The 16,672-nt window shown below is 43.5% G+C and overlaps 1 protein-coding gene across 2 annotated transcripts in view; it reads right to left on the reverse strand.

Annotated features, from left to right (window-relative positions):
- Positions 1-497: 497 nt before the first annotated feature.
- MOB2 (MOB kinase activator 2) overlaps positions 498-16,672 on the reverse strand; it is a 105,315-nt gene continuing 89,140 nt past the window's right edge. For both annotated transcript variants that reach the window (XM_033928043.1, XM_033928042.1), the window contains exons 4-5: positions 10,538-10,662; positions 498-1,751 (exon numbers count right to left, since the gene is read on the reverse strand). In XM_033928043.1, the coding sequence (XP_033783934.1) occupies positions 1,468-1,751; positions 10,538-10,662 (409 nt within the window). In that variant the 3' untranslated portion in view covers positions 498-1,467. The remainder of the gene's footprint in view (positions 1,752-10,537; positions 10,663-16,672) is intronic.

Here is a 16,672-nt window from a genome sequence, read left to right on the forward strand (position 1 = left end):
GATGTGAGTGGGGGGATGCTGGATCGCCGGGGGGGAGGGGGGGGGGCGCTCGTAAATCAAGTCAAGCTCGGTTTCCGAGGTGCTGATTTTGCAAATGTTTTGCTTGTCTTGCAAAACACTCGCAAACCGGTGCGCTCGTAAGCCGAGGTTTGACTGTATTTCCATTCATCATCTCAGAGAACAGGTCCTTACAGATAACAGCACATAAGCCCAAATTAAGGACCCAAACCTTTGTGAGACTGTGGCATCCAGAGGTTGCAAGATCAAATCCTGCTCCTTGGGACCCTGGGCAAGTCACAAAAGTGACCAAAAGGTGGTATACAAGTTCCCATTCCCTTTCCCTACTCCACTCAGAGTAGCACATTAGCTAATTTCAGTCAAACAAGGCCAATGTAGAACTTTCTGCTTTGTAAACACTCCCCATAGCAAGAACATATTATAGGTGTAACAGACCAGGCAGTGGCTAGGGTTTAAGAAAAGAGGTATTACAAATAGGATAGTATTTTGGTTTTTATTCCAGTCAAGAGTGAGACAGGATACAGTGGTGACAGTCCATCATACTCCCGCCCTACTGTGAGTTCATTCATACCCTGCTGTATTGAAATTTTGAACATAAACCCTTGATCCATTCAGTTACTGCAATGGTGGAGAAGGCCTTCGTGCCTGATAGAATTTTGTTTTTTATTCTTATTATTTAACAGACGAACTAAAACAAGCCAACAGTCTAATTTTATGCCAGCATCAATCTCTAGCACAAGTGATGAGGCACCGCCTCCCTTGGCTCCCTCCCCCACTTAGCCCAAACAATATTTCCATTATTTCTTTTCTGTAGGGTCAAAGTCCACCATTATTAGCTATCAAATCCCAGTGCCGCTGCAGAGGACCTGAGCAGACCCTTAGACCTGCTGCTTCATTCCATATCATGATTCTGCTCTCCCCACTCTAAATTAGGTCCTGGGATGAAGAGGGAAGAATCTATATAAAAACAAACCCCAAAACAAAATCTGCATTGTGAGCCACTTCAAAATAAGTCACTCTTTTATAACATAATATGCTTAAAAAGATGGCAGTACCACTGTCCTAGAAAGAGCTGACAGTGGAGGAATACTTATATACAACATAAAAGAACGGGGTGGGGAGGAACTGTATACATTATCATTTCTCTCTTACTTTTATTCCCAGCCTGATATACCCAATCCATCCAAGAGAAAAAGGCAGACAGGAGGTGGAAGAACCAAAACTGATCAGAACAGCTGGTGCAACATTTAACCAGTCGGTACATAAAAACCCAAAAGCTTCTTGGAGTTCCTCGGCAGCACAATTTCTGATTCTCTCATCTTAGTGTGTGTATGTATACAAGTGCCCATATACATACAAACACACACACACACACATACACACATATAGAATAGATAATAATCTTTCTTAAATGTTAGTTTTGTTCCTATGAGAAGGCAAGAGGTGGGCTCATCTCTCTTTCAGGTGGTTCTGTGCTGCACAGCTGCTGCCCCCACTGCTGTTGCTACAGAGGACTTCCGTCAGGTCTTCCATGATAGAGGTTTCCTTGGGGTCCACCAGGTTGAACTCTCGGATAAATAGGAGGAAGTGGATATAGAGTGTGTTTAAGTGTCCGTGCAACTCCAGTGCCACAGTCTCCTTAAAATGTGCAGAGTAGATGTGGGCCAAGACATGGAACAAGTACTTGCAAATTTTCTTCACCAGAGACTCAAAAGAGTTTGGAAATTCCTTTCCTGGTAGGAAAGAAAAGAAACAAAGGTAAAGTACCAGGTTAGGAAAAAGACTAATTGTGGTATATCAATGTAAACAGCACAAGGCTACATTAATTTAGGATGGATCTCAAGATAAGGCTGTAATTTTAGTTCAATCCTGGTTCTGTTGTGAAGCTTTTAGATGTGCAGAAGAGCACAGAACATTCACTCTCTTATTTTAAATTGTCTCTGCAAGTTCACTAGGAAGGATTACAGGTATTGGAGAAACTATAGCACAGGGGTGGCCAACCTTTTGGCTTCCCTGGGCCGCATTGGCCGAAAATTTTTTTTCTGGGGCCGCACTAACACTAGCTGATGAGCAAAAAAAGGTTGAGTATCTAATAATAAACCTTCATTAAAGGGACACTGTGGAGAGGAACCCAAAAAAGCAGTAATACTTACCCTGAGCCTCTTCAGAGGTGAGCCTCATCAGAGCGGGGATGCAGAATCAGCTGTTAGCAGCGCACGTGGAGGATCGTTTAATCAGGGTAAATATTCCTGCTTTTTTTGGGCCTCCCACTTTGAGCTTAGGCTCCCTCAAAATGAATATCTCCCCTGCTGTAGCTAGTAGGGATCTCCAAGCCTCACCAACTGATAGCCACCTCCTCCCCCTCCAACTTCCCAAGTTCTGCACCTGGCAGCAATATTGCACAGCTGCTGCATTCCCACCTCTCTGCCCCCCCCCCCCCCCTTGGCTTTCAGGCATGCATGAAAGCAGGGGCAGCTTGAGGATATTGCCATTGGCTGCAAAGCTTGGAGAGTTTGAGTTGCCAGACTGGAGGAAGATGTCTTCAGATGGCAGGGCTTGGGAATCCCCACTAGCTCAAGTATTTATAAATTGCACTCGGGCAGGGAGAAACTTTGGTGCCCATCCACTAATTTTGGGCTCCAGTCCCTCCCCCAAATCAGCTGTATATCACTATGCCACTGAATACAAAAATAACTGTGATGCACATATCCCAAAGCTAACATATTCCAGTTAATAAATTCAAAATAAAAAATTTTTCCCACCTTGTTGTCTGGATGTTTTGTTTTCCCAGTTTCTCTTTCTGTTTTTTCTCTATCGTCAACTAATTCTCTTTCTAGTGTCTGCTGCCCATTTTTTTCTCCTCTTCTGTCATTCCATTTCCTTCTTATGCCTATCTCCAACGTATTGATTTTTCCCTTTCAGCTTTCTTAACTTTTTCTTTTCTGCCTCTGTCCACTCAAATCTTGCCTTCTTTCTCACCCTTCTTCTTTTTAAATGTTCAGCTACCAGGTCAGGGATCTCAAAGTCCCTCCTTGATGACCGCAATCCAGTCAGGTTTTCAGGATTTCCCCAATGAATATGCATGAGATCTATGTGCATGCACTGCTTTCAATGCATATTCATTGGGGAAATCCTGAAAACCCAACTGGATTGCGGCCCTCAAAGAGGGACTTTGAGATCCCTGAGCTACCTCTCAATTCTCCATCTTCTCTCAGTCCCTAGCTCTCCCATTTCCCATCTCACTCCTTTCCCACTCAAATCTTGCCTTCCTTTCTCACCCTTCTTCTTTTTAAATGTTCAGCTACCTCTCAATTCTCCATCTTCTCTGTCCCTAGCTCTCCCATTTCTCATCTCACTCCTTTCCCACTCATGTCTTGCCTTCCATTCTCACCCTTCTTCTTTTTAAATGTTCAGCTACCTCTCAATTCTCCATCTTCTCTCAGTCCCTAGCTCTCCCATTTCCCATCTCACTCCTTTCCCACTCATGTATTGCCTTCCTTTCTCACCCTTCTTCTTTTTAAATGTTCAACTACCTCTTAATTCTCCATCTTCTCTCAGTCCCTAGCTCTCCCATTTTCCATCTCACTCCTTTCCCACTCAAATCTTGCCTTCCTTTCTCACCCTTCTTCTTTTTAAATGTTCAGCTACCTCTCAATTCTCCATCTTCTCTGTCCCTAGCTCTCCCATTTCCCATCTCACTCCTTTCCCACTCATATCTTGCCTTCCTTTCTCACCCTCCTTCTTTTTAAATGTTCAGCTACCTCTCAATTCTCCATCTTCTCTCAGTCCCTAGCTCTCCCATTTCCCATCTCACTCCTTTCCCAGCCTCCTATTCCCTTCTATCTACTCCCCATTACCACATTTCTACCACTGTACTCACTGCTCTCTCACTCATCTTGTCATCTCCCTTTTGACTTCATCCACATAGCTCACCACTTTCAGAATCCCCCTCCCTCTCTCCACTGGTCAAGCTATAACTCCCGGTCCCTTTCTTTCCATCCCCTAGCATCATCTTATCACAGACCTCTTCCTTCTTGCCCTTCCATGGTTCCATCTCTCCTCCTCTATCTCCATGGTCCAACATTTTGCTCCCTCTCTTTTCTGTTTTACTTCATTCCTCCCCCATTGATGCTGAACAATGAAATGGAGAAAAAAAAAAGATGCTGCATCTCTCTGTCTTCCATCCACAGGCCTAACATTTTTCCCTTTCTCTTCCCAACAGTTCTCCCTTCAAGTATCTCTTTCCCTCTTCGTCCATACCACCCCAGGTCCAACTTCTCTCCCTTCACACTATTGCCCACCATCTCTTTCTCTCTCTGTCCTCTGTTTCTGGCCCCCTAAGCTCTCCCCCCATACCCAATCTGGCACTTCTTTTAATACCCTCCCCCCCAAAAAAAAATAAAGTCAGGGAGGCTTCCTCGGCCCAGCATGTTCTCCCCCTTCTCTCTGTGCCTATGCATCTCTACCTTACTCCTCTCCCGCCACCATGTCCAATAATTCTCTCTCTGTCTCCGTCCCTCCTCTCTCTGCCCAACAGTTTTCCTCTTTATCTCCCCAATTGCACCATCTCTTTCCCTCTGTCAGACACCCAATTCTCCCTTTCTATTATCTCCCGCATTTCTGAATCTCTTTCCTTCACTCCCTCCATTCTTCCATCTTATGACTCATGCTCCCCTCTATCTTTCCCTTCATTTTGTGTCCTAAGTTAATGCCCCTCCCTCCTACCATCATTTTTCCTAAGTTTGTGCTCCCTCCCTTCTGTGCCCTGAGTGTTTACCTTCAGGCCGGCTCCTTCCTCACTGCTAGCCATTTTTTTTTTGCTGAAAGCAATGGGCAGCGCCTCCCTCTCAAGGCGCTCCCTCAACACGCCCTTCTCCCTCCCTCCTTTCTGTGCCGCAGGTGTTTACCGTCTTGCCTGCTCCCTCCTCCATCTTGCTGCAGCCTCCTGCGGCTGATCTGGAAGCGTTCCCTCTAACGTCACAATAGGTAGAGAAGAGAGTTTGAGATATTCCAGGTCTCTCTCTCTCTTCCCTCCAATCCCTCACAGGTCTCTGCTCTCCATTCCTTCCCTGCCCCTCCCAAAGTTTTCTCCTCTCTCCAGGCCCCAACCTTTTAATCTCCCTCCAAACCCCATGATTCCCCCCCCCCCCAGGCCTACTGAGGTACCTGGTGGTCCAGCAGCGGTCTTCGTGGCTGGAGCACAGCCCTCTAACTCCTGCCTCCACAAGGCTGTCTTCTAAAATGGCTGCTGTCACCTTTTGCGGCTGCTTATGGCATTTCCTTTAGTAGCATTTCCTTTGAGAGTTCGCAGCAGCCATTTTAGAAGGTAACAGGACTGCACTCCTGCCACGAAGACCTTTGCTGGACTACCAGGTACCTCGGTAGGCCTGGGGAGGGGGGGGAGAATCTTGGGGTTGGGAAGAAGATTAAAGGCTCGGGGTCTGGAGAGCCACAGCTACATGACAGAAGAACTGTATGTGGCTTGCGAGCTGCAGGTTGCCAACCCCTGGCCTGAGAGATCATGCATAAAATCTAACTTAATTCCGATATATTCAAAAGGTCTGATATTCAGTGGAAGATCACTGGTTATCTCCCACTGAATATCCCATTCAGTGGATAGTTCGGTAACCGGCTATGTCATGCATAATAGCCAGTCACTTTCAATATCAGCAGCTCACTGGCTAATCTCAGTGGCCAGACAGACTTGCCTAAAATACAGGCCTATCTTTGGCCACTAAGACCTATCCAGTTAGTTGCTGAATATTGGCTTAGCCAGCTATGTCTTGGCTGGCCAAATATAAACCTGAAATTAAGTGCTGGCCGCTGGATACAATAATTGTTAACAAAGAGAAATAAAATTGAAGATAATTCAATAAAAGAATGGAGTGATTAAACAATTGACTCTCACAATATTAATAACTGTATCAAGGCCATGATAGCATCTTAGCAAATTGAATTTAGATCAATAAGTTCTAAAAATATATTCATAAAAATATTAATATTAAGTCACAATCCCTATTGAGTGTTTAAAGAAAACATAAATTATACAGACTTCAGTCTTTGGAATCTCTTATGATATATACCATTGCAAGTTCCTGTCTTGTATATTGTTGCAATCATCTATGTCTACCACCCCTACCAAAAAGATATTAATCTATTTAATTTTAATCCCTGAGATAATTGTTATCATTAATTTTGATTAACTATTATTATTATTATGAGTGACTTTATTGTTGTAATGTGTACTTTTAAAAAAAAAATAATAAATGAATAAATGGTTTATTAAGAAAATTTGAACTGTTTAATTCATCTTAGTGCTGTATTCATATTATATTAAAATTCAATAAATTTATAACATTTGAAAGCTTACTGAGGTGTGTAAAGTGCATGTGTCTAGGAAACCTTAAGGTATGAAAGACCCAATTGATTAACTATGGAATATGAGGACACACAGTTACGTACAGTCAATTTAATATCCAATTTGCAAGTTCTTCCGGAATTAATCCAGGTACCTCTCCTCCCTTGTAACCAAAAACAACAACAACCCAAAACTGTTGTAACTTCACTGGAAATGTCCAGTTAGCTCTTTTGTAATCCGCCTTGAACTGCAAGGTATAGGCGGAATAGAAGTCCCTAATGTAATGTAAATGTAGGTATAAATATGTGTAATAGATGCAAGTGCCAAAGACGTACATGTGCCTAAAAAGTGTCTTAATATAAAATAAATAAATATAAATAAATTATGTGCAACAAAAACTAATATTTGAAAGAAAAAAGGCAACACTTAGCTTGTTGTAAGGTGGAACCTGCCACCATCAACGTTGATATAATAAAGAACTCCTGACGCCTTTTCTTTTTGTGGGTGTTTCAACTAGAGAGCTGCACGGGAACGGGGACGACGGGAATCCCGCGGGACCCACGGGTTCCCCCTTTGGGTCACGGGGATCCCGTGGGGACGCCCCTAGGGTCGCGGGGATCCCGTGGGGACGCCCCCTAGGGTCGCGGGGACGCCTCCGAGGGTCGCGGGGTTCCTGCGGGGCTGGATGTACTCAGTCGCGCGGCTCTTCTCCCTACCTTCTCTGCTTGCAGCACAGAGCCGAACGGAAGTCTTCCCGACGTCAGCGCTGACATCGGAGGGGAGGGAGGGCTTAAACAAAGCCCTCCCTCCCTCCGACGTCAGCGCTGACATCGGGAAGACTTCCGTTTGGCTCTGTGCTGCAGGCAGTGCAGGTAAGGAGGAGCGTAGCCTCGCGGTTCGAGTGGCTACCAAGGGAGGGGGCGGTCCGCCCCGCCACACCCCGCCCCGGTTGCAGCACAGCCGGCCAGGTCCCCTTACTTTTGTGGCACTTCCCCGACCGACCGACAACAGCCCCGGTCCGAAAATCCTCCCTGCCCTGTAGCCGCGAATCTAAATTATCTTCTTACAGCAGCTGTAATAAGGTAATTTAGATTCGCAGTTAAGGGCAGGGAGGTTTGTCGGACCGGGGCTGTTGTCAGTCGGTCGGGGAAGTGCCACAAAAGTAAGGGGACCTGGCCGGCTGTGCTGCACCCGGGGCGGTAGAGAAGGAGTGGGGAGAAGGACGCTGAAAGGCCATGGGGAAGACGGGAGGAGGGGGGGAAGGACTCTGAAAGCACTTGAAGACAGAGGAGGGAGAAGGACGCTGAAAGCACATGGGGAATACAAAGGGGTGGAGAAGGACGCTGAAAGGCCATGGGAAGGGCGGGGGGGAAGGACTCTGAAAGCACTTGTGGAAGACAGAGGGGGGAGAAGGATGCTGAAAGCACATGGGGAAGACAAAGGGGTGGAGAAGGACGCTGAAAGGACATGGGGAAGACGGGGGGGGGGGGGGAGAAGGACGCTGAAAGGCCATGGGGAAGACAGAGAGGGAGAAGGACGCTGAAAGGACATGGGGAAGCAGAGGGGGGAGAAGGACACTGAAAGCACATGTGGAAGACAGAGGGGGGAGAAGGACGCTGACAGGACATGGGGAAGAGAGAGTAGGGAGAAGACGCTGGCAGGGAAGAAGACAGATGCCAGACTATGGGGGGAGCGGAGAGAAGAAGATGGGTGCCAGACCAATTTGGAAGGGGGAAGAAAGGGAGAGGCACAGTAACAGAGCAAATGGAAGATGCAGAAAGAAGAGAGACAGTGGATGGAAGGAATTGAATGAGAACATGAGGAAAGCAGAAACCAGGCAACAAAGGTAGGAAAATAATTAAATTTCTTTTTTTTTATTTTGCTTCAGGATAAAGTAGTATGTATATTAGTTGTGTTGATAAAAATTTATAAACATTAGAGGCTCTGGTAGAAACCCATTTGCAAAGTATGTATTCTTCCCAATTAATATTTTCAAATTAATAAAGTCTTTTTGCTTATTTGTAAATGGGTTTCTACCAGAGCCTTTAATTCAGTAGCATAATTAAATGAAATAACTATTTCTGAAGTTTATATGGACGGGCGGGGATGGAGGGGATTCCTCGTGGGGACGGAGGGGATTCTTCGCGGGGACGGGTGGGGACGGAGGGATTCCTCACGGGGACGGGTGGGGACGGGTGGAATTCCTCACGGGGACGGGTGGGACTTTGGCGGGGACGGGTGGGATTTCTGTCCCCGCGCAACTCTCTAGTTTCAACCCTGAACCGAGTCTTCTTCAGGGGAAATTTTGAACAAAAGCTGTCTTTCTAGAGGGACTAGAACTGAGCATAAACTAGCAAATATGACAAAAACTTAAGTGAGCATTGTTAACGTGAAATGAACATTGAATGGCAAATTAAACAGGCCTGACGCCCAAACAAATATCTTCCGCCAACACTGAATTTCCAGTTTCAGTGTAGACCACAAGAGACAGCCAGCTATCTCCTGTGGTCTGAATATCGGATGGAAAGAATTTACCAATGCAAATGAATACATTTTCTCTAGGAATGGAGGGTTTGCAATTTACAAAATGGACTAGAAAAGGAATATACTGTAATTTGTCAAACACCTTTTAAAAGAAGGTGCGGTACCAATAAAGACATTTGATAGGTTAAGGAAGGGAGTATGAATTGTAGGAGAGAGATAGGTTCCTCTGTTTGCAAACACGACGTTATTTGGAGTCCTTATTCGAGGACAAAAGGGAAGATCTGGGCCTCAGAATTTGATAAGGTATGGCTTGAGGAGGAGCTGGAAAAGGGATTAATAGCAAATGGTCAAGAGACTTGGCCATTAATGTATCAGAGGAGGAATTCTAAACAGGGATGGTCCATGCCAAGCCAGGCCAAAGGATCATTAGAGTGAATGCAGTTGAGGGAAGTACATTTTACATTAAAGTCTGCTTATGCTGCACATGTGTGCAGAATGGGCTTGGAGGGCAGGGGTGGTGAAATCTGGGGTGTGTAAGACTCCTGAGGCAGGCCCTTGTGGGTCAAAACATGATCATGTCGGATCTATCATAATAAAAGAGACTGAGCACCAATTGGTCACTGTTGTTGTTTTGTTTGCTGTTCACTGGTGTGAAGAAACTTCTGTTTGTTTCCAAGTGTCCCTAAGAAGTGCAGTGACCCTGAAGGAACCTTTTCCATTGTTTCTGGGATTGCTTAAAAGTAAAGTATTAGGAGGATCAGAAGGGTCTACTCGCTGAAGAAATTCGACCTCATTACAGAGGCATACCACGACTCACACTGGCTCCCAATACAAGCGAGAGTACACTTCAAATTTTACCACCTCAGCAAGACATAGGAGAACCCATGCACCATTCAAACACCCTCCAACCAAAATCTTCAAACGAAAAAAACTGTACGACAACCTCCTAGCCACTCGAGCTGCAACACTTGACATCCAACTCTACAATCTATTGACCTTGACCACAGACTGCAAAACCTTCAAAAAAGAAATAAAAACCCTTCTATTCAAAAAACACGTAAAACCAAACTAACACAGTCAGAACTACCCCAGGCATCACCTGCAACTACTCCTTATGTACTTCTAATATCATGACAACTCAGATATAATCCTTAGCAACTTAAAGAAATGTAATAACTACTCCCAACACACTTCTAATTGTCCTGACAATTCATTTGTAATCCGCCTTGAACTGCAAGGTAATGGCGGAATAGAAATCACTAATGTGATAGGGACAGTGTCATGATAGAGAAAATCACACCATCATTAGCTAGCAGGATGACCTTCTGACAAGGCTGCAAAGAAGCTTCAGCTGGTCCCCTAGTAGGATGGCAACTTGGTTTGTGTACATTTAGTCTTTTCTTTTAAAGTCTTAAATAACTAAATAGTGTTATAAACCACTGCAATAAAAGCTGCAGTATATCATCCAAATTGTCTATCATCGTTATGTGAATAAGCAGAACGGCATGATGGAGGTGAGGGCTGTCATGCCTGCATATATTAAAGAGAATGGAAAGGTCAGGAAGCATCACCCCCAGGAAGTTTGTAGATGATTCATCAGAATGCTAAGTAACACTGGCAGCTATAGGGTTCTTGTAGGTCTCCTTAATTTATGTATTTCACAAGAAAGGTGCTCACCATATTTTGTTGGAAAGACGTCTTCATCTGTCACTAACTTCTGGACAGAACTCATGACAAAGTCCACATATTGTGGGGCAGTGCACTTTATCTTTTTTCCCCGCTCGTCATACCAGTAGTACTGTCTGTAGGCAGAGAAATTATATGATATTAGTAAGGGATGATCCATAGCAAAATGAAATCCCAACATACGGTGAGCTGATTCAACCTCTCCTTTTTCACTGCATGGATTCACAGTGCAAGAACTTTTCTCTACAGAGGAGGAGAGCAATTTTCAACAAGACCTTTACATGGGTAAACTGCTTATAAAATCTTTGAAAATTGCTTTCTATCTTTGTAAAGCATTCCACCCAATTACTTTTAGTTCTGGATCTCAATAGCACTTAGGCAAAACTATGGTGTAATTATGCAGGTAGATGGTATTACAACTTGTATTCTTTCACGTCACCTGAAGGCGCCGCTATCTGACAACAAAGGATGACACTGCTCTTTTAACAGCACATTGAATACCAATCCATGCTTTGTACATACAACGGTTCAGAACAAGCTTTTCTAAAGGCAGAATAGGCAAGAGTATGTCCACTCTCCCCTTAAACATGTTAAGTACAGCCATGTTCCTAATATTTGCTTTGAACAATTATAGGAAAACAAAATTTAATTTGGGAAATAATAATTAAAAAAAACAAACCCCAACTGATTCAAGCACTAATTGGCGAGATTTCAGCTGTGCAATGCTAAACACAGATAGAACTTCTTTAGCAGTACAGCGCAAGTGCAAAAATCCAGATGCTGGAAATACGGATCACCAGAGAATCCAGATCCTTTAAAATTGTGATATATGGTCCATCTGAGAATTTGGACATGCCAACCCAGATCTTTTTTTCTGTAAATACAGGTACATAACTCTCTTTCTCTGGCTTCTTTCCCCCATCCAGTGACTGTGTCCCTGCCTTCCACTTAACTCTCTTGTTCCTAAATATGGCTGGACAGATGTTGATGCTTGACCATGTTCCTGCTCCTAAGTCTGCCAGTCCCATTCTCTTTGACATCATAAAGGGTGAGCCTGGCAAACCTATCAGCGACCTGTGAGCAGAATTAAGGTCCCATGCCAGTGTCTTCATAGCTGTGCTTAAAAAGCAAAGGAAAGCAGCAAGAACAAGGGAAGTGGGAGGGGGAAGGGAGCCAGAGAGAGATGCATACTGGATGGAGGAGAAGAGAGACAGATGGGGTGAATCCGGAAAAAGTAAAAATCTAGACTGACCCAATCCACAAGCAGTCTGGATTTTTAGACTTGTACTATACTAACTCCCAAACATGAACTCCTCTCATTGGATGCAGGTGGAAGGACGTCTTTGAGTAGATATGAGAGTTAAATATTAATAAAGATACGGAACACAAACTATTGTGCCTCTCCCATCCTTTTCATATGGCCATACGATCTGCCCATCCCCACCATCTCACAATGACTTTTATTATTACCTCCAATACTTTAGCTGCATGATTTTTTTCTGACTGCAAGTGCAATTCTTCCTCAAGTCAATCACTCTTATTTATTATTTATCTAAGGGGTGATTTTTTTTACCACAGCCCTACAAATGCTTTTTTATTTTTTTCATTAATGGCCCACATGCTGTAGCCATTTTTCAAATTTACCGCCACACATCATGAAGATGGTAAAGGCTTCTGCATTATCTGTGCATTAAACAACTTTCAAGTGGTAATGTAGGTATGCTAATTAGTTAGCCCACTTTTTGCCCTTGACATGCTCCCACAAAAAAAACATTAGAAAAATGTTTCAGTGCATGATTAGTTTGCAGATTTCAAAGTCCTTTGTACTCCATTGTTTTATAATAGTAGCTTGAAAGGCTAAATGACTGCCAACGGGATGTGTTTGTATATATAAGGGCCACAGCAAACGTGGTCTTAGCACTTTCCTGTGCGCCAAGGCTGAAAATAGGCCAATTTTCCTATTTCCAGAACTACATATGAAGAACATAAGAATAGCTATACTGGGTCAGACCAATGGTCCATCTAGTCCAGTATCCTGTTTCCACAGTGGCCAATACAGGTCAGAAGTACCTGGCAGAATGTTTATTAAAATCTTTATATACCACCCAATTTGTCAAAAAAGGATCAAATATGTAGTATCAACATTCCAGAACCCCAGAGCATCAAGATTCCATGCTACCAATCCTAGGGCAAGTTGACAGATTGAGAGAACTGTAGAGTGGCAGTTAGGTTGAGAGGTACCAAGTTGTCAGGTGTAGAACTGGAAGAAGTAATGGCTCCCTGCTGCTGAGTTGAAGTAGAAGGGAGAACCACGGTTGTCTGGGCCACCGAGGAGCTTCAGGAATCAAGGTGGCATGTTCGTGTTTGAGTTTGACGAGTGTCTTGAGAATGAGAGGGAATGGAGAAAAAGCATACAGAAACTGATTCGTCCATTCCAGAAGAAAAGCATCTGCCTCGAGGCAATGAGGAAAGTATATCCTAGAGCAGAACTGAGGCAGTTTGTTGTTGTGGGGAGATGCAAAGAGATCTATCTGAGGAGTCCCCCACTGAGAAAAAATGTGATGGAGAGGCGAGGAATTGAGTGTCCATTTGTGAGGTTGCAGAAGACGACTCAATTTGTCCGCCAGACAGTTTTGCTCTCCTTGAATGTAAACCACTTTCAGAAAGGTGTTGTGAAGAATTGCCCAATTCCAAACCTTCTCAGCTTCCTGGCAGAGAGGAAGAGATCTAATTTAATCTTTGGTTTATATACTGGGTCATCTCCCAGTGGAGCTTGACTCGGTTCACATATAATTAAGACTGGAGTGCATAGCAGAAAACATAAGAGAAGGAAGAACTAATTAAAAACTAAATTACAAAAGAAAAACATACAAAAAATAGCTATAATATTATCATTTCGTTGGGGCTGTAGTTAAACCATTTAAAAATTGCAAAAACAACAAAGTTTTCAGGAATTTACGAAATAATTGCAGCTGGCCTAAAAGCCTAATGAAGGCCAGAGACTGATCCAAGATGGCCGCGGACTGATCGGGTTGAATAGCATGCTTGAGAGTTCTCTCTTGAAATCTTATCTGCTAGAACTAATCTTCTGAAGAACGATGCCAAAACGGAGAGGAAAGAGCTCGGTTGGGGCCTCATGTAGCTCTTCTGCGACCCGTTTCGGCAATATAGAAACGGATGAAAGCCACCTCTTTAGTACCATCAGAGACGCTCCTGCTGGAGACTCCCTGTGCTAGCAGAACGGAGGCATCCTCCTTGGGATTGGACACCACTCTAAGCCCCGATTTTAGGGCGCTGCCCCCACACCCTCGGAGCACCAGCTTGCCGCAGACTGAGCAGTGTGATGGAACTCAGCCACTGCGAGTCCAGGAGGCCGGTGTGATTGGAGAAGGCACAGCTGAGCTGGACACCATATCTTCGGAGGGTAGTCCGGATTTGGGCTCTGAAGCAGGGATTCTGCATGGGGGCGTGAGGATCCAGGGAAACGATCCAGCGTGGAAACGATCCAGCGAGGAAGGGAAGAAATTTGAGAGGTTTCTTTTTCAACATTTTGCCTGCCTCAAGTTCAGAAACCCCAAGAGGTAACTTTAGAATTTATTTGGGACCTTGTGGCAACTCTGCCTACTTTAATGAATCCTCGTTTTCAACGTTTGGAAGAGAATATGAAGGTTCAAATGACAGATATTAAAAATCTACAAACTGAAATGTTAGACTCCAAAACCTCCTTAATTAATATCAGTCAGGAAATGACTACCTCTAAAAAGATTCAAGAGACTTTGATAAGAGACAATACTAACCTTCGGAGAAAATTAGAATCCCTAGAAAATTTCTCACGTTCTAATATTAGACTGATTAATTTCCCTAGGAGTGCTTTGTATACTCCAAGGGAATTGGTGAAAAGATATTTTCTGGAAGTTTTGGAAATTTCAGAGGAATTATTACCTCCTCTATCTCAGGTTTATTACTAACCAGGAAAGTTATTAACTCAGCAGCAAGTAATTGCTCCTGATATGAATGTAACTGAATTACTTGAACTTTCTGATATGGAATCAGTTAAATCTGTGACATTATTACTGACAGTGTCTACGGCCTATGATAAAAATTGGCTTATGAAAAATTTCTTCAAACATATGCAGAAAGAATTTCTAGGTTTAAAAGTACAAATGTATCCAGATGTGTCCAGGGATACCCAAAAACGACGGAAGGAATTTCTTTGATTAAAGTCCGGGGTTCTTGCATTAGGGGCAACATTTTTCTTACGTTTTCCATGTAAATGTGTTGTTCATTATTCTTCTCAAAAATATGTCTTTTTTGAACCTTTCCAATTAACTACTTTCCTGTCACTGTCGCGACTGGAGAAAGAAAACGATACAAGCTAAAATAGCCCTATAGTAGAGTTTATATAAGAGGTGATTGATTTCAACCTGATCAGCCTTGTATTCTTCAGTAATTTTCTTTACTCCACTAGTTACTTCTTGGATCTCATTATTGGGGACTAGAGCTGGATTAAGTAAAAATTTCCTTTGTTATTTATGTATTGATTTGTGCTTATATTACTTTCTGTACAAGTTTATACTTGATAATGTTAATATGAAAATGATAAATAAAATAAAAACCTAATGGAGTCAGGAAGTTCATTCCAGATCTCTACAAACTTGAAAACAAAAGATCGCCTGAGCTTCCCAGCAGATTTAATTCCCTTAAAGGAAGGGAAGGCTAACTTATATCTTTGTGTGTTTCTCAAATGGCAAAGTCTAAGGGGACAAAAGGATCAAATAATCCATAGAGAAGCTTGAAGATTATGCATGCGCCTTTAAACTGGATCCTAAAGCGAACTGGGAGTAACATCCAAAGCTTAGGAGTAGATGGAAAGTCTAGTGTTGGTTCTACTTGGTCATATCTCTGATACCGGAGACACTCATAGGCTGTACCTTTGAAAGTTCCCAATTGCATGTTGAATAAAACTAACTCTAATGTTGATGCTGGAGGCTAGGAGTGGCCTAGTGCTAGAGTCGCTGCCTCAACACCCTGAGGCCGCGGGATCGATTCCAGCGCTGCTCCTTGTGACCCCAGGCAAGTAACTTAATCCTCAAGGAAGGGATAGGAAAGCCCACATACCTTCAACATATTTTGTGATTTTCCTCTAACTTTTGATTGCTTATTAGGTAAAGAATGCAGCTTGTAGCTTCCTTGAGCATCACCTTCTACTGCTGCTCTTTGGTAGCTTTCATTCTTTGTCAAACACTTGGTCCAGCCTTCCTACCTGAATGATCCTGTCAGTTCAAGGAGCCTGAGCCTGGATCTTCCTTGAATCTGCTAACCACTAGGCCGGCAAAGCAGGCTGATCTTTTGAAGGAAATTGTAGTACTACTTTAACTCTTTGGTCAGTAATAACTTTTACTAGATATGTTAGTGTTTCCATTATACAATGTTATCTTGACAAGCAGCTGGCACTGAACGACAAGCCTACTGCCACTGGAAAGCTCCTGGCCTGTACTTTATCATGTCACAAGGCTGGCTTTGACACTACTAGTGGGAAACGAAATGATAATGCTCTGATTTATTTTTAAACATATAAAACTGCACCTATCAACATCTAGGCAGCTTTGCAACAGCCCTAGGCAGGTAAATCAGTGAGGAGAATCTCTTGAGTTAAGTAGACAGCTGAAAGAACCGAAATCTCTTACTACACAATCCTCCTACAAAATGCCTGTATTCCAAGTATCCAAATACATTCCTAATTGTTCACTTCTGTAATTTAGAACATGAGCCACGGTCACTTTGCTTATTTAGTCACCTCGAGTAATATGGAGCCAATTTGGGCTCTCATGGCTGAGATGCCCCTTGGAATGGGAGATCATATACCAGAAAAACCAATGAACCATCCAAATGTTTTCTGACATAAACCTCACCTCCATGCAGAAGATGCCTGTCAACTGCCAAGGTATGAAATAGAGAATGACATGGGGACAAATTCTTCCCCGTCCCTGCGGGAACTCATTCTCCCATCCCATCCCCACGAGTTCTTTTCCTATCCCCGCCCCATTCCTGCAAGCTCTGTCCTCATCTGCACAAGCCTCAAACCCTTTAAAATCATAAGTGTTTGAGATTTGTGTGGTTAAGGAA

Source organism: Geotrypetes seraphini, chromosome 19 (assembly GCF_902459505.1).
Source record: "Geotrypetes seraphini chromosome 19, aGeoSer1.1, whole genome shotgun sequence".
NCBI lineage: Eukaryota > Metazoa > Chordata > Amphibia > Gymnophiona > Dermophiidae > Geotrypetes > Geotrypetes seraphini.